We start from the raw sequence: 27,613 nt of genomic DNA, 5'->3' as shown, positions 1-27,613 counted from the left end.
TTCAGGAAGTTTTAAAAATTTGACTATACGTGGATCTCCTTATTTTTTTCACAAAAAAAAAAAAAATTCCAAACGTTTGATACCTTCACTATCACCAAAACTTTCACACAAATTCATGAAATAAAATTATTAAAAAATTTCAAATCATGAAATTTCATTAAAATTCCCACCGTGAGTCCGCTTTTTGATATAAAATCCGTGACCCGACAATTAAAAATAAAAATCAGGCCTTTCGGTTTCGGTTTCTGCTCAAAGAGCTGCTGAGCGGAAATCGAAATCGTAGTTTAATATTTTGACATCGTGCATTGTCTCTTGTTCCTTAAATAATTAAAGGAACAAAAAAGGGCGCGAGTGTCCAAAATGATTATTAAAATTAATTAGCGATTGTGGCGATAATTTATGAGCTGATTAGAATCGACGGGAATAGCCGGCGTCGTAGAGCTTGCAAAGGCTGTCGGTGCGACTGGGAATCCCAGAGTGGATCCCTGGGACTGATACCGAGACAGCGAGCGCCTCTTGGTGTTTGAGAATTTGCTTGCGTCGCTGCCAGGTGAAGGTCCACGCGGCAATAACGACTATCTGGGCGATTATGAACACTGTACCGGTGATTATCGCCTCGGCCATGTTGATGCAGAGGCCGTGGACTCCGGGCATGTCTTGGGACTCGACGAACACCGTGTCGCGGGACTGGGACGTCAAGTTGCCAAGAGGAGACTTTCCGTCGCGCTCAAACCCGAATTTGTCCGTGATCTGGATTGATTGGACCAGCAGGAGGTCCTCGCGGGAGAGAGATGATGCTGAGCGACGTCTACGTTTTCGTCCGTAGCTGATCACTGATCTCAGTTCTCCGGTTGACTCTTCCTGGTCGCACTGCACTGGCTCGCAGCTGGGCATGCATGGAGTCACTAAAGCACGGAATTGAACCACTTCCGAACTTGGGAATTTGAAGGCGTCGAAGTGAGACAGAAGAATCTGTAAATTTTTAAGTCGGTTAGAATTTTTATGATTTATTTTATATTTTATAAATTAAACATTTTAAAAAATCTCTTAAATAAAAAACCGATTAATAATCTTGATAAATTATTATCAAACCAAAAAAATCATAAAAAAAAAATTTTTAACCCTGTTAAAAAAAAAAAGAATAATTTGATAGGGGAATAATAAAAGCAAAGAATTAGTGGGTAGTGTCAGGGGCAAATAGGCCGTAAAAATATGAGATTTGAATGCGTAAATAGTTAGATGTCGAATAGGTATTTTATTGTAACGTGTAATCCGGTATCTGTATTTGTATTTGTTCGTTTATTATCTTTTTGTGTTAAATTTTATAGCTCGGGAGAAATATAAATGGCAGCAAACGTTGGAGCAAATTAAAGCGGGAGCCTTTCATCAGTTAGAATACCAAAATGACAAAGTATGCACACGGGAATGAAAGCGGTGATAGAGGGATGGGGTGCTCCGCTGAAGGGGAACGCGGATAGAGACAATCAAAAGCAGACAAAGAGTAAAACAAACCAGAAAGAGACAGAAAAATAAAGGGTATTTTCCAGAATACAGAACGATAAAATGTTATGCGTGTTAACGGGAACAGGAAGAACATATGCAACTATTCTTGACATCGATAAAATACACGTTAGTGTCCTCTGGTTGCGGGTGGAGGTCACCAGCGTAAGGCTGTTAAAAATAACGAGCCAAGTTGTTTTTATTAGTGGATACTTTAGAAAAACTACCAGTCTCTGTTTTTTCCATTTCGGGACACTAAAATAAATATTATAAATATAAATAAACAAAATAATGGCCATCCATTACCAGGGCTCTATTTTCCCTTCGAGTTCTAGCTCCAGTTTCATTAACAGAGGGTATGTCCGTCACGTACCGGACCCAAAGCTCGGCAATACGTATAAAGAAAAGGAATCAGATGAAAACGTCTAATAAAATTGCAATCATTTTTCAAACTAAGACTTTTGCCTAAAACTTTTTAAATAAATCACATCTTTTTTCATTTAAGCTCGGGATTTTATATTTTATATATTAGATATATCTTATATCTTCTACCAAAAATTAAATTAATCGTTAATTTATACGGAGATGGCTTTTAACATGAGTAATATAATCTCGTTGAAAGCTTCGATAAAATTTTCACCGACATTATAATCCACCTAGAAATCGGCTCAAGATGATTGATTGCTCGCCACGTGGAACTCTGTTGTGCATGAGAAGATCATTTATCATTCGGTTCAATGCGCCCTTTAGTTTCACTCTATCCTTATAACTTTTATTTATTTATTTATTTATTCATATCCCACATTATTTTTTTGTATTTTACTTTTAAATTATTTCAAAAATTGGCTGTAACTCCTAAAATATTGATTTCAACATAAAATCATAAGAAACTAATATGTTCAATGTTTCCGGAACTATAGTGACTTGAATAAAAAAGTATTTTATAACTTATAAATTATTCAGATGTCTGATTTAAATTTCTGCGGATAATTTTCAATAAATAATCGTGGATTAAACATCTCAATTAAAATATATATCCCTCAGTGACAACCTTAATTAAAGAGGAATTTAAAATATTAGCGGAATAAATGTAAGTGCAGTTAAAACGGTGCTGTGAAATGTTAATGCTGTAAAGGCAGGATGAAATAAAGATTAACAACAATAATAACAGTAATAGGAATAATAAAAATGATAGGACAGTGAGCAAATGATTGTCAGATTGGACAAGTTGTTGACTGTCATAATTTATCTGGCATGCGCGGATAATAAGTGTAATATTACTCGAGCTGATGGGAGATAAATATGCAGATGGACTGACAAAGGAAGGAAGAGCATCAGCTGTGCAGAGAGTGCTGGTTAAGATGATGACGGGTAAGAAAATATAAAAAAAAATCCTGAAGACTGACCTTGCCGTTGGTGGTGGCCTTATAAAGCGGGCCCATGATGACGTGGTCGGTGGGGCAGCCCCTGGCGTCAATCAGGACGATCTCACTGGAGTCGACGCCGTCCATCGCGACTAGCTCGCGGACGAAGATCTCGTAGGGGCTGTTGGGGTCCAGGATCTCGAACTTGAGGGCCAGGGGGTCCCCGACTTCCGCAGAGGGCATGCCATCGTTTCCGTTACGGTCGGTGATCTTCATCGCGACGTTCGGGGAGTCGACAATCACCTCTTCATAGAGCGCGGGGGTGATGTCTCCCTGGACACCCAAGTCGACTTCGTTGGAGACCGTCTTGTTCGTCAGGTCGTACTGGCAGGTGACCGCCAGTCCCAAGTCCGAGCTGGTCACGATCGTGTCGTGGTGCTGGATCACCACGTCGTTCAGGTACCGGCCCAGCCCTTGGGACCGCACGTTGCACTCCAGATCGTCGTACGCCATTCGCAATTCGAATTCCAACGCCCCCTTAATGTCCTTCACGCAGGAATTTGGCGAACCTTTTGCGTAGACCTTGCCGTTGAATAGCTTGCTGGTTTGGATTCGCGCTACCATGTCCCCTGCTCTGCAGTCTATTGTCACGTTGTAGCAAGAGCTTAATTCGTAGGTTGAAGCCTCTGGGACGTCCAAGTATGGCTCCTGAAATTTTATTTTTATTTTAGTTTTATTTTTTGTGCAAAATTTTAATAAAAAATTAATAAATACTATTAAAAATATTTTTTTGTTGAAAAATTAGTTAAATAATAAATTTGATTTTTTTTACAAAAAAAAAAAAATTAAATGAAAAAAAAAAAAATAACCTGAATATCAGAAAGAGTGGCTCTGGCATGATGACTGAGTCTGCACACCATATCACCAGTGTCACCGTAATCATAAGAGTGACAACGGAAGGGAGAATTGAGACACAATTCGCGGCACTCATCAGAAGTAGCAATATCCTGGTGAACAGAATCAACAGTCTTCAAAATCCTCCCAGTGAGTTTCTTGAACTCGCAAAGCTTAACAGGCTCATCAACGCAGTGGTTCTCGAGATAATCGAAGCCCTTGGAAGTCTGGAATGCGCTGGAGCCGGCAATCGTCAGACGATCCATGTCCGATAGCTCACATACTTTTGTTGCGTTGGCATAATTCGCAGATCTAAACAAAACAAAATAAGAGATTAATTAGCTTGGTTTCCTCCAACATTCTCTCGGAATGTGTTAGCCTGAGAAATAAAATAGTCGTAAAGAAGATCGCGTGTTGACTGGAAATCTCCTATCCCGTATTTTCTTCTCGCGTCGCGTGCCAGCTCGCGATATATATACAATCTTTATATTTTATTCTTTATAGCCAAAGCGTGGTCTGTTCTTTCTCGGTAATGTTGAGAGTACAGAGAGTAGAAAGCTAAGAGGCCAAGCTTAATAAGAAAAATCGATCATGGCCCGACTATCGAGAGGAATCGCTTCTATATTATACCCAACAAAACTCCGCATCTGGATTCGGATTGGATGTGTACGGCAAAGCAAATCACGTAATCATTTTTTTTAAGAATCATGCAGCTTAAAGATGAGAACTTTGATCTCTAGTCGGTACGGATATCCTATTTATATTATCTCTTTCTTACTCTCTCCTTTAATTTAATTATTTAATGCCATTGATATTAAACACAATATATATACTCTGAGGATCATCTATTTCCTTTTGAGTAATCAATCTTAATGTTAATTTATCATTGAACGCAAGTTTCTTGTAGACTTATAAGCATGTATATTATATCAAAGTCTTTTGCTATACAGATATATCTCTCTTTGCTATTGGTTAATGTGTGTGAGCTCGCAGCTAGAGGGTAGATATACTCTTGAGAAGCTTGTGTATCATCCACTCAGACGCAATAAACTTTCCAAACTTCTGTGACTGATTAACAACCAATGTATGAACTTACAATGCGGGTAATAACTTATATAGAACGGATTTAATATTATTTGTTTTAAACTTGTTTCTTATGCAATACTTGTTTTATTTTATACTATTATTTATTTAACACTCATTAACTCTTTTATTTTAATTATTATCTATTTTATTCAATACCAGCAACCTTGTAGTCACTGTGTTTTTTTTTTTTTAATTGATTAAAATTTTTTTTCTTTATAAAATTGATTTATAAATTGAAAGAAAATTATTCAGTAGATTTTCCATCATTTTTTTTTTTATTAAAAAAAAAAATGTATAAACCATTAATAATAAATTTTTTATTTGGCTGTCAACATTATTGTCCGGACAATTGACGTCCATCAAGCACCCACATACACGATAAATGACCATTAAAATCTAGTATTCTCCTGTCATTTATTTTTAATGTCACAATATTCCGCGTGATAAATTTTACATTTATTGACACCATTTTAATTAACTTAGTAAAAATATATACAACCGCGTGTTAATAAAATCCATTGTAACTGTCAATTAAATTACAGTTAACAAGCTTGGTTATTAAAAAAATAAAAAAATAAAAAAATAAAAAAATAAGCATTGGCGGTACATAATAAAACAAAAAATATTAATTAATATTTGAGGCAAAAAATTATCCGATCGAGCGATAATTGGCAATTTGCTAATGGATTGCGGGAAATAACCAATGAATAATAAAAGCCTGTATATTAGCAGCATTTCTTTCATTGGAGGGTTTGCTGGCTGGCATTTCTCAGTCTAGAACCTGCAGCTCGAGCTACTAAACTCTCAAGTCGAGGGAAATAAAATAAAAGTACGATACAACTCCTCTGCTCGGTGATTTCTCTCCCAGCAGATATCAGGACAACAGTTTTTCCCTCTTATAACTTTGTATAAATCTCAAGGGAAATTTTAACCGTACTACCAGATGTTAAAAGACCAACTTGGACTCTTTGACTTTTATTGTTTTTCTTTTATCTCTTTATAGTTGTTTCCTTTTTAAACTTTTTTTTACTTATCATTAAATTAACTTATAAACCGTACAATATAATTTAATCAAATTGGTAGTAAAAAATTTTTATTCCGACAATTTTTATTGATTTTTTTACTCTTAATATCCAGTAGCTTAATCTTAGCTTTAATTATTAATAATACCCTTGAGATTTTCTTTTATCGTTAAACTTTAACCAAAAGGGACTGCTTAAATTATTTTCATTTTTTATTTATAAATTGTAAAGTTTATGAGATTTTTATTGAATTTAAAAAATTAAAAAAAAAAAAAAAATTTAGCCTGGACTCGAACTCCTGGGAACGTCGATTTTTTTAAACCACTTCCATTTTAGCTTTCGGACGGCCATTTTGTCGCGAATCGTAACTAACAAGAGACTTTTAAATTAAACAAACTTATAATTGAATTTTAAAAAGTAACTTTTAATAAATGGAATGAAAATATTTATTTTAATAAAACAAAGGAGTACTTTTAATTGTAATAAAGTTAAGTGTATAATGAAAACACTTGGGCCTCGGGAAAACTTGGTAGGGTCGTTTAGTTGGTATTAATGTTGGTGCACCCAGTTTAGTTGAGTTGGCGGACTGGGTGTTAGTAAACCAAGATCTTGAGCCCGGGGAAGCAGTTCCTCGTCCTGCTCAAAGAGGAAAGAGGGAAGAGGCAAAGTGAAGTGGTGTTGAGGTTAAATCTTGCCCTGAAGAGAAACAGAGAGAGAAAGAGAAGGAGCCTATCCGGTCGCTCTCAGAAATGTGACCATTAAAATATATATACTAGTGACCGTACCCATTCTCGCATGCCGTCGCGCGACACGACTCCAGGAATTACGACAAAGATAACAGGGAGATAGATACAACTTTATCGCTCCATGCGCTACCGTGCTGCACACCATCGGCAACACCACCACATTCTCTCGTAGTGAATAAAATAAAATAAAATAAAAACAAATACTCATACAAGTGAAGAACAACTTGGTGAATAGAAGAAGAAGGAGAAAATCGACTGTACTCTGCTTGCTTATACTTCTTAACTGACCACCACTTCCTTCGAATACTTAGTCAATGTCACACCAAATTAATACCTTTTAAAACTTTTATTACTTGTTTATTATCCTCTATTCCATCTTTAACTAGCTCTTCTGCTTAATACTTTAGATAAATACGCTTGAGCTTTTATTTATTAAATAATTCTTTGTTTTATCCTCTGGGATAAAAATAATTTATTTTTATTTTTTTTTTATCTTCAATATTAATTAAAATTTCATTTATTTTAATATCGAGAATTTTCATACAAATGCAATTTTAATTGAAAAATGATTCATTCAAAAAAATATTTGTTTTTGGTATTTTAATAAATTATTAAAACATATCATGAGTATTAATTAAATTAAATTAAAAAAACTAAATTTTTTTTCGTAAAAATGGATCATAAAAATTAACAGTAAATTACCAAGCTTAAATAAATTTTAATCGTGAATAATTTCTGTTGAAAAAATAAAGTTTTAAGAATATGTTAAGCAAATATTGAATAAAGAAAATAAAAAAATAATTTATTCATCAAAAGTATGATTTTATTAAAATAACCAAAGAGCGATAAAAAATTTAAAAGTTTAGTTAAAAGATCCGAGAGTTACACTATCGTGAGTTTTATAAACAAGTAGATGCATAAAACACTTGTAAATATTTATGAGAAAATAATGGTCGGGATAATATCCTCGAATATGTTGGATCGACCGCGAATAACCTGTAAATAGATGGGATACTGATGCCGGTACCAATATTATCCAGGCAAACATATACACGCACACGATCTTATATACAGACGGCGAGACAACGTGTGAGTAAAAGCGACATATGTTGGCGCTGTACACTGCGGGTGTGTATCCACGATGTAATTATACGATAAAGTTAATGTACGGTTGTCAGGGTAACCAACTATAGCAAATACCTTTCCTCTAAAGTCCTCTTGTCTCGTCCGAGTGAAAACGAGGAATGGGAGAGCTTCTGGTGGTCGCCCAGATGTAACAGGTGCCACTAACTTTTGGAATTACGTCATCTCCGGATTGTCTCGACACTACTGGTATAGTGGTGAGTAGAATAGAATCTAAGCTCGGGGAGAAATCTTGGAGCTAAAACGCCAACGCGATAAGAACACCCGACATTTGTGGAAATTTATCGAGGGCATTCTAAATAATTTATTCGGGTTATCTCGATTGTTTTCACAGAGCTGACAAATAAATAACATCACCGAGGCTTTATGATAAATAATAAATAATAACGTCGATTAAATTGTTAATTCACCAGGATACTTAATCTTTGAATAACGGTAGCTGATTGGGAATTAATTACTTGTATCGTGTAATCTGCATATGCAAATTTAGAGCACAGGAGTTGAGTGCTTTAGAGCTCAGGCTCTGATGCTCCTAGAGAGTGAGAGTGAGAGGATATCACCAGAGAGAGCTTTGACAAGGTGGTAGGCTAAAATTCTTACACCATTTATTATTTATTATTTATTATTATAGTAGGAGAGAACTTTTTTATCCTTATTGACAGCCTATGAATATTAATTTATTTATTATGAATATATACGATGTATTATCGGTAGATAAATATTGTTTTAGCCTAAGAGTTATTTTCTGTTCATTAATACTATTTTTTTTAAATCCTTTTGATGAATTTATGGATGTTAAAATTTTTTTAGTTTTTTCTTTCGGTAATTGAGGCTATTATTTAGTGAGAATTTTATTAAGAATTATTATTATCTATATTATCGAGAGGAGAAGAAAAAATTTTTTTTTCAAGATACATAATTAATTTTAACCAAAAAATATTATTCTAATATTTAAATAAAAAACTTTAAATAAAAATTCTTATTTATTTCGTGTTAAATAAAGTCTATAATTTAGTAATAATTTGATTAAGTACGGAGTAAATGATGAAATAAAATAGAGTAAATAAAATGTTGAATTTACGGAAAGTTAAGTTGGTTATTAATTTGCATCTTTTGCGCAAAGTATAGTGTGTAAAATAGTTGGTAGTAGTAGAAGTAGGTAGTTGAAGGTATGTGGATTGTATCTCGTACTACTGGTACTCGGTCGGTTCAGTAATGGGACGGGACGGGCATCCGGTCTAATAAATTCACAGCGTCATAAACTTTTATTCTATTTTATTATCATCATCTCATTCTGATTCCCGTACTCGTTCTCTTGAGAAGGAACGCCGGATCTGGGAAGATATTTAATCGAGAAGCATCTGAGCGATGAATGGCAAAGTATAGCGCAGGACAATGACAACCAGTACTAGTACCAGGAGGTTCAACACTAGTAGACTTGCTGGTACGGTATAAGGCACAAAGTACAAGGCAGGATTGTGAGGGAGGCTCATTCACGGACGGGATCGCTGCTGAAGAGGATAGAGGACCGTAATAAGGAAAGTTTAAGCGCGGTCGACTCACTGTCCTCGGCGTGCCAGTGATGTCGCCGGGTTTTTGCTGACAAACGTTAATTGCGTTCCACTTGAGCGCATGGATTCGTCGAAAAAGAGTTGAGGGAGTTTTATTCGGCTCGCTCGCGGCTCCCTCTTTCCTCCTCCCGCCGACGTTTTACTTGTAAGCGAGAGAACGACCGAGTCTACGGATCCTCATAGAAAATTCATGGAAAAAGCTCGCTAAAATTTAATTAGCGATCCGGGATGGATCTATACACACATTTCTCTACCCCGGATAATGTACAAGTGCTTCTCATAGTTATCGTATTCATCCTCACTGGAAATACCGATCCGAATACCCGAATACTTCGGATTTCAATCTAACAGAGTTTAATCTGATAAGTTTTAACTTATATTAAGGGTTATTAAAATTGTTATTAATATCATTATATTATTATTATAATCATATTTCAATCTGTTTTCATGTTATATACTAACTTTTAAACAGTTTAATACAATTTCAATTTTAGTTTACTGTTTATATCAAGAAAAAAAAATTTCAATTTTAATGCAGGGTAATTTAATTTCATTAAATAATGACTTTTGTTAAATTGCACTGTACTTTCTTAAATATTGATGTTTTTAAAGATCTAAGCTAATCCCGATGTTACACTCATCAAGAGCTTTCATTTAAATACCCACTTGCATTTTTGATATATTTTTCATATATACATATATATATATATATATATATATATATATATATATATATATATATATATATATATATATATATATAAATATGAAAAATTGATGTGGGTACTCAAATGAAAGGTCTTGATGAGTGTAACATCGGGATGAGCTTATATCTTTAAAAATGTCAATATTTCACAATATACGAGGTCACTCTTAATTATGTATCAAGAGATAAAGAATTTTCGAATGCAACCTAAACAATATAGATAATAACAACTATTTTATAATTGTTTGAAAAAATTTAACTAATTCTTAAATAAATAATAATAAATCTAAAAAAGGAATTAAAATGTAACCAAACAATTTTGTAAATCATGTAATCCAGAGTGGACACTCGGGGCAGGGAGACAAATTGCATCAAGAGAATAGCCATTAAGTCAGGTTGGACTTTGGTGCCCCTTGAACCACTGGCACTCTGGTAGTCCTCGTGTCCTACACCCTTCACCCTTTATCCTACATCCTACAGTGCTCTGTACTGGTTAGCTATCCGATTCCTCCTCTCTCCCTCTCACAAGTCCGAGTGTTTGGTTAAATGTCGCTCGATTTACATTTCCGTGGTACTTGTGGTTACCCTCCTCGAATATCTGTTAACGCAACCGGCTTTCTGAATTTTCCTTTCAATTATCCGTCACACAAAAAAATGATATTAAAAAAAAAAAAAAAAAAAACAAAAAATTTTTTATCAAAAAATTCTTCTAATCTATTTTTACCAGAAATATTTTTTGCATAAAACCGATATGACTTTTTCATAAATAGAAAAAGAAATTTATGGCTGTTAGCTAAACCGAGGAATTTTATTTTAAAACAAAAAAAATAATTCATCACTCGAAGTGAAATATTTTTAAGTGTAAAATAATCCGGGTATATAAAATATATACGAATGTGAATAGAGAGCTGTTGGTTTTGGATCAAAGGATTAAAATTGAATTCGGCCTTTTCTGTTAACCGTAGCACGTAACACTGTAAACCACCAAAATCCGGCAATGCTGAACGCGTACGGCCTGGAGATCCGGCTTTTTCAGAGCAGTATCAACGCCCGAGTACCACTACTAGGTCGAGACGGGCTTGAATTAACAACCAACACCCTCTACCCTCCACCCTCGTACTTATTTAAAAACATACCCGAGATTTTGAAAATATTTTTATTCATCAATTAATATTTTTCTCTCGAAAAATTTTTTACAAAAAAACCAGTCAGTTTTTACGATTTAATTAATTTAAAAAAAAAAAAAAAAAAAAAAATTGAATTTGTATTTTTGCAATGCCAGAGAATTTAATAAAATTAAATTTTTATTTAATATTTAATTATTTAAAAACAATGGCGGAATTCCAAACGCAACTTTGAATAGAAAAATAAATATTGCGCTATTAGGAAAGTAATTAACTTTTAACGGGGTAATTAGTTTTTATGACAGAAGCTCATATGCCAAGATTATAATAATAAGTAATTTGGATATTTGTCAAGGCAATATTTCATCTCTGATGACTTGACTCGAGGATGTTGATTTAACTTTCCATGTCTTTGTTTTCCGCTCGTTTTATTAATAATTTATTAAGCTCTTTTGAATTATTCAAATTTGTCTCTATTAATAAATAAAAAAAATTATCAAATTATAAAAAAAAATTTAATAAAACATTTAAAAAAATATAAAAATTTCAGCACATGTCAGTCCGATGATCTCTTTGGAAGTTTAAGTGCATGTAGATCGACAGAACAAAGTCTACGTGACACTTTTAATTTATACATACAAGACACATAAATGGTTTTTGTTATTCAAAGTGTCTGAAGGAGTACAGGATTGGGTTCAGTGTCCGCGAAGAAATGAGTGAACGTAGATATATGTTTATATAGCATAGACGTCTGAGGCTAGAAAAATATATAAGAAATAAAATGAGTATATACTCTGCCCGGGAGTAGGCGGCTGGGGAATCAGACGCGTTTTTCATTTTTCATTTATTTTCCGATCGAACGCTCGACATATGTATTTTTCGAGGGATATTTTCCGCTAGGACGGAACTTTCCAAGAAAAGGGCAAGGGGTGAAAGACTAGTCTGGAGTCTAGAGTCTGGACTGGAAACCCGGGAAAGGGGACTGAAAATACAAAAGAATGAAAAAATATATCGGGAAATATGTAACCAATATTTTTATATTTTTCTCTTTTTATAACTATACTAGAAAACAATTCCTTTGAGAAAACCTTAGTGCTTTTTTACTTGCTCTAGATTTTTTTAACATAATCGCATTTTAGATCATTGGATAAAAATTTAAAGATTAGTTGATTAGCACACTGATAGTGATATTACTAAATATTTAACAAATTATTTTTTACTTCTTAATAAATCGTTTATTGGTGTTAAAAAATTTTATTACTAAATCAGTTTATTTCTTCGTACTAAATCCTTCTATCAATACAGAAAAAAAATTTTTTCCCGTTTTGGATAAAAATAGTATCGTCAAACGTAATAGCGCGTTATCTCGCCATTCATTAAATACATTTAATATTTATACTAAACCGTCAGATCCGTCACGCAATATTGCAACGGTTTGCTGGATCTATTTTCGTATATAAATAAAAAGCACATCCGACTAAAGATATAATGATAACTATTTAACAAAAGTTGTTTTCTTTTTTGTTCTAGGTAAGTGATATTTCTCTTGATAAAAAAATACAATAAAATGATAAATTGCGGCGTCGTTTAAACAACCTGTCAACTATACAAGGTAATGTTACATCGTTATTACACAAACTTAAATGCTAATACAGTACGATAGCCCTCGGTAAAAAGCGAGTTATTATTTTGTTTATTATATACCTGCATTACTACTACACGCTCGGGTGAGAATAACCGCAGGTAACCTATATATGTATGACGAAGATATAGTTTTATATCTTTATATAGGATTTTTTACGCGTGAAATATTTTATTTTTTGTTAAATAAAATTTTTTTCACGGATTGTAATTATAATTAAATTACTAGTAAAACTAAAACCAGGAAATAAAATTAGGGCCTCGAGGAGACAAATCGGTAATAGTCTTAAAAATATATTATTTTTATCTGTACTTAACTTAGCGCTTAATTCCGCGACTAACTTGGCAGTCTGCCCACTAAATACTGTAGATTTTTGGTGACATAGTACTTGTTCATGGATGAAGTGGCGCCTGTTTAAATTTCTCAAGTATAATCTATTACCATTTTACTTGCTTTGAAATTCATTTCAGCTATTCCATTTATTTTTACGAATAAAAATCCTTTTAATGAATTTATACTCGAGATTTATGTCCTCTCGTTAAACCATTATACATTTTAACATTAAAAATTTTTGCTCTCAACCTATCAAATACCATTAACACTTTTCGTCTTAAATTATTAAAAATAAATCCGTAATCCAGGACTAAAAAAAAAAAAAAAAAAAAAAAAAAAAAACTGCGACAAACTAATCGTGATAATTAACTCGATCGTAATTTAAAAAAATAAATGCGTTTGTAGACTAGAAGTAGGTTAAAGCAATACAGTTTGTAGTAATGAGTAAAACGAAGGAGCAAACGAATCAGAAAGTTTTTAACCAGCAACCAGGTACTGCCCAATGACATTCTTCGTTGAGAGCTTCAAGCTCCAGCGCAATATTCTTAGGACTAACTTTTCCAGAACGAGTTGGCAAACTCTTTCACCGTTCATTTCAGCTTCCCTTTTTTCCTTTTTATTCTATCCGCCATGTTACTCCTCGCAATGACCGCTATTCAAATTTACCCTCAAAAAAATAAATTCCGAGTTCGAGTGCTTTATATCAAATTCCGCTATACCTCGCATTACTTTATTTAGAAAATGTTCCGAGAGCTAATTCGCGCGAAAGCATACTACTGCTCCCTTTCGGTTTTTTATTCATCATCCCCTGCGAGTTTTTGCAACCACCTTTCCGCGGTGGCGCTTTATCTCAATACTCCGCTCTGTGTTGTACATTCGTTAACCCAACTTGGATTTCCCGCTCGAGAAATATTCAAATATTCAGACAAACTACATTCCCATTTTTTTTTTTTTTTTTTTCATTTTATATTATTTTTTTCCATGTTTTTTATCTTTCGAGACTTGGCTATGAAATCTTAATACCTTTTCACCCTTTATTTTATTTCTTTAGCTTTTATGTAATATGTACAAAAGATGAAGGAGCTGAATGTTCAAACCCCGGAACAAAGAAAAGTGTGTTAATGGGATTTTTTGTTTTAAAATCGTTCATTCTCGGTGAAAATCTATTTGCTGATACAAAGAGACTTGTTTTCCTTTAGGCTTTGATTTTCTTATCGAAATACTTCCAGCAATTACATTATTTTTCATAAATTTTTTAATTTTATTTTTTTTTTATAAACGTCACACCTCCCCTCAAAAAATTCTCTGCATTAAAAAACCTTTTAGCGGGCGCCTTTTAGCTCCGCCCTAAAAATCTGCATTAGCCGAGGATTTAATTCATCTCTCGCCTTATTATTCAGCTTTTACCAGAATGAGGCGGTGGATGAGGGGGCAGAGCACTTACCCTAAATCCAGTGGTCAGCTCAAGTCCATCTCCGCGAACTAGGCGCCTGATTATTGTCCTCGCAAGGGAGCTAGCTTGTATGCATGCCATAGAGCATACACCAAATAGCCTTCATACCGGAGCGCATTGTCCTCAAGCCCTTGCGCTATTCTCGTCTCCATAATAACCATAATAATTATTATGGTTATTATGGTTATTATGGTTATTATTCCGATTATAATCGGAATAATCTGGGAACAATTCGCGAGTGGCAAGCTCGCTCTCTATCAACAATAACCGACACTATTCATGAATCATTGTCTACAATGTCTAGTCTCTCGTCTGAGCCTCCAGTATGTAGTATCTGGTGTTTGCTGACACTTTAACGAAATAAACTACTAAATACATACGTTTATCATTATTTATCTTAGAAGTAGACGTTAAACTTCTCATGTTCAGAGATCTCCTATTTCTCTGGAACAAAACAGAGCAGACAGACACTATCGTTTGTTTATAAGACTAGTAAGCGTCTTGTTGCTCTAAAGTTATAAAGCGTAGGTGTTAACACTGTGAAATAGGTAAGCGCATATATACCCAGATAGTTTCCTAGATTCAACAACACTTTGCTGGTTATATACAGCCTTGCCTTGTTTTAAGATAAGACCAAAAGAACCAACCGGGATTAGTCTCGTTGATTCGATGTGCCAGCTCGTAATGATGTCGCGGGTGTCAGCTATAACTTTAAGCTTTGTTACACTAACACTTGCTTACACACACGCTGACACATTACCTCTTTAACCTGATACGTTTCTTCGTGTTGTCTCATTCGACCTAATTGCCCGTACATGTTACCTCAGCTATTATATTGTCTGCTCTTGCTTCCACTCCCGCTACATGTTTACCCACCTGGTACCGAGCCTTCACCAGTACAAGTACCGTTTTTTGAACTTATTCCTATTGTCTTATAAATAAAATCAGGTATTATCTTTATCAACACATTAGTTTACTTTTTTTATAAAAATAACGTTATCGCTGACCTTGTTCTTCGTAAGGAGCTTAAAGATATCAATTAAATTATTCTTTATTGATGAAAAAAAAAAAAAAAAATTATTTTTAACGTTTTTAAGTGCGTAGGTTGGAGACCTCGTGAAATTAACGATTCATGGTATTGTTATCGTTAAACCAGTATTCTCCTCAAGCATTGTTACTCCGTATCTCTAAGAATTGTGTGCGGGCGGTTTGCACGCGACCACTGAGTTCTTTAACATCCTTCGGAGAATGCGCTTGCGGTTTCACCAATAGGATAATTTCCAGCGGAAAACTTGAATTTTATCTAAATAAATAGAGAGCTTCTGGTAACTCATCACCATCATCATCATCATAATAATTTTCATGAAGATCGGGATAATGGTAATCCGTAGCAAGAATTAACAAGCTGAACTTCGGATAAATAATCAGCTGGATAAAAGAAGATGATTTTGTTGGTGGTGGTATCGGGCTTACGTGCTGCTTGTTGGATCTCGAGTGTGTATTACAAGCTGCACCTACTTAGGATCTCTGGTTTGTAGCGATATCGCTGAACCATGGTAATTTAGCGTGGTCGTTCTTGCGCTTTGCTCGCCAGCCAGCCAACCGTATGTGCGCCTCAGAGCCTACCTGAGGATAGTTTTGCAGGGGGAATAATGCAAATAGTGCCCTTCTCAGTGGCTTCGAAACAAAGTTAAGTCACGTACGTTCATCACGGGATCTGATATAAACCGCGAGGACTCAGTACTGTGTTCTTGGTTGGTTGGTTATTTTATTTTATTTCCTCGTTGGCTCTGGATTCTCCTTTACCTGTGCCTTGTTACACTCCAGTCTTTTCTTTTCCCTCGTAACCATTTGCTCTTTACTTAGCCCTTAAGTACGAGCTGGTTAAAATACTCGAACCGTTTACGCACCGACGTCCGAAGGCAGGGAAATGACGATAATCTGAAACCTCAAAACCTCTTCTTCTTCTTCTCCTTCTTGTTCTTTTCTTAACTCCCAGGCGTTGTAAATTCCTCTTGTGATCGTCTCTTGCTGGCTGGCTTATCTAAAACGCGCTTACATTTATCACATTACGTCTATACCGAAATGATAGTCTGCACTTATGGACAAAATACTTAACTCCCTCCTCGCTCTTCTTTCTCCTCTCTTCAAGGAATGTTATATACCAGCAATCATAGAATTTTTGGCGCCTTGAGCGTTTTCATGACAAACTCTGGGTTAAAATATCTGGCAGCAGTTCAACGAGGGTTCCAAGCGATGCCAACCGAGCAACCACCCGTCCTACCAACCGACCGACGAATTTTGGGGTGAGAACACTATCCTGGTGCTCTAAGTAGTGTAGAGCACCAGGAACAATGAATTTCGTACTTATAATTGGATGTGCCGTTGTCGCGGACAGTGCTCTTAATGTTAAGTGCCCTAGAGTGTACAAGAGACCGGACAAAGTGAATAAGGAGCAACCCGAGGTTTTCTGCGCAGTCTCACTCTCCAGATCCCAGTAAGAGCTGAGGCTTGAAATATGAGGGTCAGGATTGATTAACGCAACTCTCCAGCTCGAGGAGCGAAAAGGGTCAACTTTTCCAATTCTTATTCTCTATTTTGCTACCATGTCCTCTTTATTTTTGCAGTTTTTTTATTTTTTATTTTTTTTTTTTCTAATATATCCTCCGGAGTATCTGCATGTAACAACCTATCCAAGTTATAGATGACTCGGATAATGTGCAATGCCTATAATGGCTCAGGTCGAAGAGGGAGGGGGGAAGCGAAAACCGGCAACTAATGTAAGTAGTAAAATAATGAGAATCTCGGTATCGTGATTAAAATAGCAACATGTTTCTAAGTTGGCTAGCAAAGAGGTTTGTGGTAAGCCATTTTAAAGATGGATTCGCCGTACCACCAACTTGAATCAACTTTATTCTTGTTCTTATTATCTTAACTCAACTTTCCTTGGCTCGTTGTTCTCAGGTAGTAGAAAAAGAATCTGAATTCTTCGTAAGAATCTAAAAAAGCAAATGTTTTTGTTCTCTGAAGAGAGTTTGCTATCTTCGAAAGAGTTTTGATGGGTTGCAGCACATTATCTATCTCACGGTCGAGGGAGAATTGAACCTCTTCACTGATAATTGATTATTTTTACCCTAATGGCCATTAAACCTTGATCTTATTATAACGCAAAGGTAATTAATGGCAATAAAACTCGAAACAATAAACTCATTACCTCTTGTTGGTTGACAACCCCGGAATAAAGAGCGTGTACCAGAGCCTCCAGGTCTCGGGGTCACTCCAACATACTTCCTACTTTCCGTACCAGGTACCAGCCACTCGATTTCCCACAGTGATGAGCCTGTAACCTCGAAGAGAGTTACCCGTGTCCTAACTCTTCCACCTCCACCAGCATCACCATCAGCACTTTTACCACCACCAGCACCAGTATCAGTAGTACTAGTCGGTGATCCACAACTGGGTAAGGACATCGATAAATGCCAGTGTAAGTAATACCGTCATCACGACACACCGTGTATACCAATCATCAATCCATCACTCAATTCAATTCTATTCAATCTCACTGGGGCTTACTTATATTTCCGAATTGCTATCATTCACCTGGTTTATCCACCGGACAGATACTAATCTACTCGATTTGAATTATCGACTGATGAAAATATTTGTTAAGGATTAGAATTGGCTCTTCAACAAAACCTGCTGAGGCTTTCTTTCAATGGCTTTGATCTTGTGTTATAAATATACGAGCCAGTGTATGTGTATAAGATAGTATGGGCAAGCTGTAGGGCGTATGATCACTTTAAGCATCTCGTAGAGTAGATGTACATCTATAACGAGCGCTCTTGTGCGCTTTGTGGAAAAACGGTTAACGCAAAAGCTAAGCCTGGATGAACACGAGGATAGTGTATAGGAAGATGATGATGATGATGATGATGATGATGGTGGTGGTGGTGGTGGTGGTGGTGATGGTGGTGGTGATGGTGGTGGTAAAGCTGGGTGGAAAGAGCGAGAGGCTTGTCAGCCGCGCACCTTGCACGGAAGAAATACCGTTCCCATAGAATGTTAATGCGATCGTCGGTCGGCGCAATCTTTAAGAGTTGTACACTCTCGGATACGAAGAATCGACTCCTGTTGCACGCGAGTCTTCCTTCCAATCCTTCCAACCACTCATTGTTGCGTAATCCATTATATTGTTCCGAGTGTTGGTTTTACTTTGGATTATTTGCTGTATCGATTCGATAAAGTTATAAGAAATTAAATGGGTGTCGCTTGGAGCTCCTGAAAATAACTTTGGATTGGTCGTGATGACCGACTAGACTCGTAACCTTTAACTAGAGAGAAAAAAGAGGACTTGTAGGTTAATGTCGCGAATACAAATGCATTGAGGTTGCCCGCGTGGACATCAACGAGACCTCAAATTCTGTCAGATAAATGGGTTTGCGTAAACAGGAATAAAGATAGACCGAGTTACAGTCGTGATAATTCGCGATTCGACTCGTGTTTCACTATGTCGACACTCGTAAATCTTATCTTCGGAGCAAGTACGTGCTTCGTCGTAATATTCACCCGAATAGAAACCCAGCAAATCGAAACTTTTCTTACTATTCGATTATACGATTTAAAAATTCATACCTCCATTTCTATACATTTTAAATATTTTTATATTCTTGTTCTTGTTCTTGCTCGGATTCTCATCCGATTAAATAGAATCCCAACAATGCAGATATCTTTTAAATTTTTTCTCTCAATATCAGCTCGCACATGTACCAGCCTGAATGTAACCAAGTATGTGTACCGAGAATAAGGCAACTAATTGTAAATGATTACTCACCGGCACAAAAAGTCCCGCTCGCCCAGACACAACTCAAGGCAGTGCTGACGTGAAGACGCACTGGTGGTTCTTTTAGTGTGACCTTGCAGCCGATGACCTTGGACTCTGTCGATGCACCATGCACGCTCGCAAGGCTTTACCGCCAAACAGCTCTTCTGGGCGTAGATTGTAAACACTGGGAACTGGGATTGCGTCAGAGCACCTGTTATACAAAAATAAAATCATCCATTATTATTGTTATTATCTTTTTACCTGTTCTGAGAATTCAAATTAAATAAGAGGTCGTTGCCCGAATTCGCGTTCAAGGATAACACCAACATTAAATTTACGTAATTATGAATTAGCGGTTGATTTATTTCAAAGATAATATTTAAATATAACTATATCTTTGTGAAAAATAGCCAGGGTTAATTTATTTAAATGCTTCCACCCGGCTTGACTCTCAAACTCATTTATTTTATTTTTACGATAATAAAATTATGACAAAAGGTCAGTTTTAGCGATTTAGCTACGGTTAAACTGGAAAGCTACCTTCCAAATAATCTCTCAGTTCCTTTTTTTAATGCCCGTTTTACATTTTAGATTTTTAAAGTGCCAAAATAAATCTCTGGTTATCAATTCTCTCACAGTTAAATTCTAAAAACATTATAAATTATATCCAACATTGAATTTAGTATAATTTTTTTATTTCACTGTGTTGAAAAATGTTTTGCACAGAATTTCCTATGTGGATTCCTATATAAACTCATGTGATTTTTTTCATAGGCATAAAATAGCTAATAGATCAATATTAAATACAAATAACCAGTTATCATTTCTCAGAAGCAGTTGAAACAAACGGAAATAAAAATAAACTTTGAGATTAGTAGAGGCGTTGAGCTAAACATTAAAGAGCAGTTGGATAGTTGGATAGTTGGGTTTATAATGCCACCGCATTACAAGGTAATAGAGCATTGCGATCCTAAGTAGATTGGTGATTCTGCTGAGAATTTAATCGAATTTCCAACAGCGTATTTCTCATCACCATCACACCTAATGTCTAGACAACAGACATCAGACAACGGGCTGGTGAATGCAGAATACAGAATACCAGAGACTAGACCTTATAATAGAGAGCAGAGGAGCTGAGCGTAGTTGGTACTTAGGGCTCCAAGTAGTAGCAGTGGATGGTGCAGGTACACCACAAACTTTATCTTTAAACTAAACTCTCACTTACTAGTCATAGTCGAAGTCGGTCTATCTCTCACTTGTAATTCAACTTCAATGTGACAAACTTTTCGACGCTGTATTATGTAACATACTTCTGTAGGCGCACGTTAGTTTATAAAGGGAAGGGTTATTTTAGTTGGTTTATTATGTAACTTAAATGCGTTAACTTGCTGTTTCCATTAGAATTGTCGAAGTTAAAGATATAGGGTTGGAGATCGAGGTTACGATCCTCGCGGTATAAATTATAGCAAATGTTCTATAGTTATTCCATCACGGGTAAGTATATATTTATGTTGGTTAAAATGGTCCGTGCACTTGACAACCGCGGCGGTTGTTGTCTACGTGTGTTGTCCTTATCCACCGAGGCATAATTTAATAGTGGGTGGTCTTTTATAGTCGCTGGCTGGTGAACACATGCCATGTAAACTGCTGGTTGTTTTTCCGCCTGTCGGAAGTCAAGTGTCTTTGACCACGCTCTCTAAGACTAAATCTCATATTTAACGCTAGCTAATCACAGTCATGTATATGCTTTTAATAACCACATCTTGCTCGTCTTTTAGCAATCTTCTACCAACAATCTCTACACTGATAGAAGGATTAAGTACGGAGTAATAAATTTTTAGTCTTTTATTTTGGAAAAAAAATATACTGTTTAATAAATTATTTTTTTATTCTAAATAAATTATATTAATATAAACGAAGCATTGTCGTATCAAAATAAATATTTTTTTCCACTAAATAATATTTACTAACTATTTGTTTTATTTTGACCTTGTATCTTGTCAACTATTGACATTTTTAAATATATAAGCTCATCCCGATATTATACTAATCAAGACCTTTCATTTAAGTACCCACATCAATTTTTCATATTTCATATATTTATATATATATTATATATATGTATATATGAAAAATATATCAAAAATGCAAGTGGGTACTCAAATGAAAGCTCTTGATGAGTGTGACATCAGGATGAGCTTATATCTTTGAAAATTTCAATATTGAAGAAAGTACAGTGCAATTTAACAAAATTTTGTGAAAATAAATTTGCTTTAATAAATGATTCAGTAACTATTGCTAAATCTTCTTAAATAGAACAAAATTCTTCTATCAGTGAAGCGTCCTTTAATCTGATATTTACAAAAATTTTTCTATTAGCATACAAGCCTTGCTACGTTAAACTTTTATATTAATAAATATTTATCAACGAAAAAACTAAACGATAAAACTCGGGATAATAATTTAATATGAGAGTTGTATAATCGAGGCACGTTTAAAGAGCCGTTGGCTCATGAAAGATGAATCGTAACTGGTTATGTGCTGGTAACAATCCTACAAGATATACGTTATACCTTATTCTCAGATGCTCGGTATAAAAGCATCCTCAATAGCTTACGGAGGACGAGGTGAAGTCACCCTTGCTCGGTTCTTTGCTTACGAAAGACTGCTGCAGAACACGTTGATCGGTGAAAACGACGTCCGTTTGATGCTGAATCGCGCTATTCAAACTCCCATAAGAGCATCCAGGCTCTATCCGAGTAACATCAAAGCGACTTTAAATATTGGATACATCAGACACCGAGACTCGAATCCATACAAATACCATAAACTTGTTAACTTTTAAGCTTGGCATTAACAACAGCGATAACAATAACTGTAGCAGTAACTATAACTATAACTATTAAAGTTAGAATTATTTTTAGACACACCCTTATGTATTATTAAGTATAGGCTTAATATTTACTACGTGATAAACTACGAGTCAATAAGTCTTGAACCGATGCCAGTAAATTTTTGAATGGTCCTCCATATCCACAAGACTTCTCCATCCTGACCCTAAACCTCCTGACCGATTTAAACTCATACCAGTTATGCAGTTGTGCAATCCTATGAAAAAATTTACATCCCGACCTACTTTTCCGAGGTATTTTCCATAAATTGTTTCAAAGATCAAAGTCTCTCTGTCAAATCAACCGAAATCATCCCTTTGCATAGGAAGCTGTATTTATTAATACGCAAAGCTAAATTTATATTATTAAGAGAATGAGCAAAATTTTGTGACTAGTGTATATCTTATCTATATGTGATAAAATGGGTTTTTTATGGTTAAATTCTGGACTAGTTGGAAGGACTAGGACAATTGACGATGATTCAGCAGCTCTCATCCTTGAATCAATAAAGACGACTCTTTAAACCTTATCTCAGATAATGAAAAATTATAATGCTCGGAATATTTAAACCGCTTAAATAAATATCTATTATTAAATTCTTATTAATAATTAATAAGCTGCTTTATTATGCATTAAAAAATTCGTTCCATTATTATTCCATTCATTATTAATTCTTTTAAAGTTTATTACCGGGTACTCTCTTCAGCATCACCCTCTTAGCCGTTGTCTTGAATAAGCTCCACAATTTTCCCGAGCAATTGCTGCCCGGTAGTGAATAATTTTAAACTTTTATCCATCTTATAATCTTGATACTCAAAAAAATGCTTTCAAAAGATAAACATTTTGATTTTAGTTGTAGTCTCTTTCCGTGTCCTTATACGTGAATCGATTACTAACCGCCAACGTAAGCCATGAGGCATGAGCCTTATTCAGCATCATCTGGCTGACTGGGTGTATCGTTGGATTTAATATCCACGTCTTGTTTGTGCCAACGTTAAAATATCTCCAACAGCTCGAGTTTAACAATTTGTATTTTATATTTTATATTATTTAGTATTCCAACGATGACGTGTACAGGAGTTATTCCCACGGTTATTTATCTCTACCATTTAAAAGTAGCTTTATTTGGTATTCAAAGCCCATTTTAGCAGACAACGTTGATCCGATTCAGCGTTAATTTCCCGTCATATGATTGGCCTAGTTAATTTGAATTTAAAAACGATTAACCGGAGTAGTAACCAAGCCGAGGCTCTTATATCTTGATGCTCGTGATGATCGGGAGGAAAAACACGCACGAAATTCTCGTAGAGTAGTCGCTCCTTGTAGCCCACTGTCAATAGGACAGTCACGTATCTCTGTTGAGTTAAAAGTCTTAAGTTGGTATCGAAAGGCGATGCTTCCGACCCGTTATCCCGCCTCTCTCTTTCTCTCATTCTCCAGCACAAGTATATAAACCTATATCAAGTCACGATTAAATGTGTATGACCGTCTTAGTTATTTTTTTCCGGAATTTCGTGTGATGCATTCACTAATGGGCTAATGGAAGCGTGAGACTAAATTTGCAATCATTATAATCATCTTACTCTTTGCTGGTAGACGGAAAAAAAAAAAATAGTAGCCAAAACATGACAAATCATGTGGCTGCAACATGATTTCATCATGTTTATTCACCAAGACTGCATCATGTTGCATTTACTATTTATTTTTTTTTGTGTGCAGTAGTAATAAGTGTAATGTAAAATAAACACACATGGCTAACAGCAAGGGGGGTAGGTAGGGTGGTTAAGATCTGGCAGGGCGATAGCAAATCTTGGAATACCGTCGAGTCAGCATAGTTATTTCAGAGAGCCCGTAGGAACAAAGACCGACCTTTCGTGACATGATATCGAGGACAATGAGGCCATGAAAAATTGCCAGCATCGCACAGAACACTCAACACTCTACACTTTGCACTCACTAGAAGCTGTATCTGCATTTACTTCTGGTTCTATCTTTATCCTCGGATATGCTGGTTCGCATTCGCGAGTGTTGATTCAAAGAGCTGTTGGCTGTTGGCTGTTGGCTGTTCGATGTTGGCCAGCTCTGCTCGGATCCTATTATATTGGAATTGACGAATTTCTGGGTTGAGAGACTCATTCATCCGAATAACCATTGTACTCTTTGCTTTTCTCTCAAAAGTTAGCACACAGGGAGTTATAACACATCGAGCCGATGAAACTGCGTACAAAGATTTTATTGCGTTTTCACGTTCCAACGATTTACCGTGTGAATATTGTTTTAGTGGCTAATTTAATATCATTTCTATCTCATATTTCCTTTATTTTTAGTTTCATCATTTTTACCCACAGCATTTACAATCATTATTATCATTATTCTTCCACATTTACGATCGAGGTATCATAAAATGAATTTTTAGTGAACAGTTATTTTTAAATTTTTTGAAAGCGTCTGTAATTGCAGCTCTAAATAATCACTGAAGGTATGCTGACAGTCTTTGAACGATATAAAGGTGTGTAATGCTCTCAAGCAGGAAGAGAAACACTTTGAATTGCGATACATACTTCTGCGACACTGGTTATACCCTGTGAAGGTGTATTTGTGTATTGCTGGACGAGGAAGTCGGTGAAGAAGGAGCTACGAGGTAGAACTCTCAATAGAAATACAAGCTACACACAAGAAAGATATCTGGGCAGCTCTTTTTGTTGGAGTTGGGCCTCCGCTCGGTGATGCTATCGGTTCGTGGCAGCAAATAACGGGTTCGGCAAAAGTTTCGTGATCGTGACAACTCGTTGGCGTTGAATACTACCAAGTCCATCACGATTGTCCCAAGTTTAAATTCCGAGGGCCTTTTCTGTTTTTTTATTTTTTTTTTTTTTAAGTTTTATTTTTAATCCACATCCGCGATACCAGTCACTCCGTTCAAATAAAACCAATTAAAATCCCATTGACCATTTAATATTGTTATTGAAGCAGTTTGTCGCATCTAACAAGAACCGGTCTTGGTATTAGAGTTTAATTGAAGAGTAATAAGTACGGAAAAAGGTTTTACGTACGGAAGTAGGACTGCTATCAATAAGAAGGAATCGAGAGTCATCTCTAATGTCGAGAGACCAAAAACTTACTGAAACTCTTGAGTTATTCATTTCCGAGTTATAAGCTAGCCTCTGGCTCTTCAACGGACCGATCATCTTGAGCTAGTGTAGAGAGACAAGAAAAAAGGAAGCAGCAACCTTCCTTTGGTTCTTGAAACTGGCAAAACTTGAATGGGACTCCCGCAGCGCTCTTCTCTTGATTTCCAGTTTTCCGAGTAAACTCGAGGTATTTTTACCAGGACAGCAATCGAGCTTAAAATTGTCCTTATTGCGATTGCATGCCGTGTAACGAGTATTGAGACTGAATTTTTTATCCCCTAATTTGATAATCAACGAAAATCACCGCAATTCAATGAATTTTATGGATTTTGCTGAGGCTCGACGACTAAATTAGCCATGTAAATGCCGCGATTTGAGACGGTTAATTGCTATTAAATTATTACGTTCCGGTTGGTTTGTACCGTTTCACATTAAATCGGATTCGCCGTTTCTTCCTCAATCTCAGACTTTAGACTGTAGGCCAGTTAATCTAAACGTCAAGTCTCAGAGTGTCATGTGTATCTATTTAATAGATTATTTATATATAAATATGTATGGCTTGTATTAGTCGTTCCTCGTGGTGAGGTCAGTGCTCAGGTGACGATGCTAACACGACTAACGGGCCTTCGGGGGCGCTGGTAACGATCGTGATCGTGACTTTCTGTCACCTTTGTAGCTCATCGTGTGAATCCTGTTACTTTATAAGTGATATCTCCACCAAGATATAGATATAAATACCTGACCAATGATAATAAATATTTAACGTATTAAATAAAACTATCCTCAAGTTAATAATGATCAAACACGCGACTCTACGAAGTTATCTCACGCGTTCTTGTCTCTAACTTATTATTATCTATATTATTAAAAGAAAAATATTGGGATGAGCTTATATTTTTAAAAGATATATTGGGTATTGCATAATTAAGAAATGACCTTGTATCTTGTGAAATATTGACATTTTTAAAGATATAAGCTCATCTTGATGTTAAACTCATCGAGACCTTTCATTTGAGTATCCACATCAATTTTTCATATATTTTATATATTTATATATATCATGTATATGTATATATAAAAAATATATAAAAAATGCAAGTGGGTACTCAAATGAAAGCTCTTGATGAGTGTGACATCAGGATGAGCTTATATCTTTAAAAACATCAATATTTAAGAAAGTCCAGTGTAATTTAACAAAAGCTTTAGTGACTGCAACTTTGCTAATTATCAATGTTATTTTTTTGGGGGAATAAAAGTTAATTTTAAAATAATAATAATTCAGTATTTTCAGGTATTATAAGCACGCGATTACAAAGTAATCTCACGCGTTCCTGTCCTTGTAAAATTATTATTATAATTATTATTATTACTTTAATAACAACAATAGATGAGATAGCTGTAGTTGTAGTTGGTATGGTAGTTATAAATATATATATATATGCGGATGTGTTCTCTCGCGTTATTAATTACACCCCGGAAGATTCAATTAGTGCGTTTCTCATTACACTCACTTATATACCGGTATCCATTATTCACAGAGAATATTCCCTTGGCAGCCAGCGAGTCTACTCATTTGGTACGTGTAGATAGATAGATATTGGCCTCGGGCAACAATGCCTCAGTCACTTAAGCTCAGGACTGAGAAATTCATAATCACACAACACCCGGAAAAATAATATCATAAATAAGCGCAAGGGACAAAATAAATAATCTTTCTAGCTATTACCGATTGCAAAAAAATGATTGATCATTCCTTACCTGGATTGTTGTCAGCATTAGAACTAAATAGCACACAGAGTCCGGTTTCATAATTGACCGCCTGGCAGGAGTCGTTCGCCTGACAGGTTTCCAAGCAATCAGTGAGCATAAGTATACCGGGTATCGATTCTAGCATGTTGGTGGGCGCAGTATAAACGTATCCGGTGACAAGCTCGAACCCAACCATCTCGGAATCGCACTCGTCTGATCCGGCTGATGGTCCGGTGTAATCAGGACCTGATACACCTGAGGGCTCTGAAACCCCCGGTGGCGTCGATGACAATGGAATCTGGGAAGACGCGGTCTCTCCCAGGGCAAACAGAGCCCAAACTTGGACCACTGTCGCCAGGATTGTCCTCCAGTGATGAGTAGTCATTGTAAATCGAGTTATCTGCTCTTAAAGGGGCTTCAAAGGAACCTGCCAACA

The 27,613-nt window shown here is 35.7% G+C and overlaps 2 protein-coding genes across 7 annotated transcripts in view; one reads left to right on the top strand and one right to left on the bottom strand.

Annotated features, from left to right (window-relative positions):
* Atg16 (Autophagy-related 16) overlaps window positions 1-27,613 on the top strand; it is a 162,484-nt gene that overhangs the window by 11,042 nt on the left and 123,829 nt on the right. The gene's annotated exons all lie outside the window — the stretch shown is intronic.
* Window positions 20-27,562, bottom strand: Neo (ZP and PAN domain-containing protein neyo). The gene is made up of 5 exons (XM_074258530.1): window positions 27,187-27,562; window positions 19,416-19,617; window positions 3,734-4,070; window positions 2,907-3,572; window positions 20-972 (listed from the first exon to the last, which is right to left on the bottom strand). The coding sequence occupies exons 1-5, from the start codon at window positions 27,560-27,562 to the stop codon at window positions 409-411; spliced, it is 2,145 nt and encodes a 714-aa protein (XP_074114631.1). The 3' UTR covers window positions 20-408.

This window comes from Cotesia typhae, unplaced genomic scaffold, assembly GCF_013202065.1.
Source record: "Cotesia typhae breed Kobodo isofemale line unplaced genomic scaffold, CoteBio_Ctyphae scaffold_91, whole genome shotgun sequence".
Taxonomy (NCBI): Eukaryota; Metazoa; Arthropoda; class Insecta; order Hymenoptera; family Braconidae; genus Cotesia; species Cotesia typhae.
This window is presented reverse-complemented; position numbering and strand designations above follow the sequence as displayed.

Excerpts from the sequence above, each read along its gene's own strand:
- Neo (XM_074258530.1), bottom strand. The coding sequence starts at position 27,562 with ATGACTACTCATCACTGGAGGACAATCCTGGCGACAGTGGTCCAAGTT. Across the intron at positions 19,618-27,186 it reads TAATGCTGACAACAATCCAG|GTGCTCTGACGCAATCCCAG; the intron begins GTAAGGAATGAT and ends TTTGTATAACAG. Across the intron at positions 973-2,906 it reads AGGCCACCACCAACGGCAAG|ATTCTTCTGTCTCACTTCGA; the intron begins GTCAGTCTTCAG and ends AAAAATTTACAG.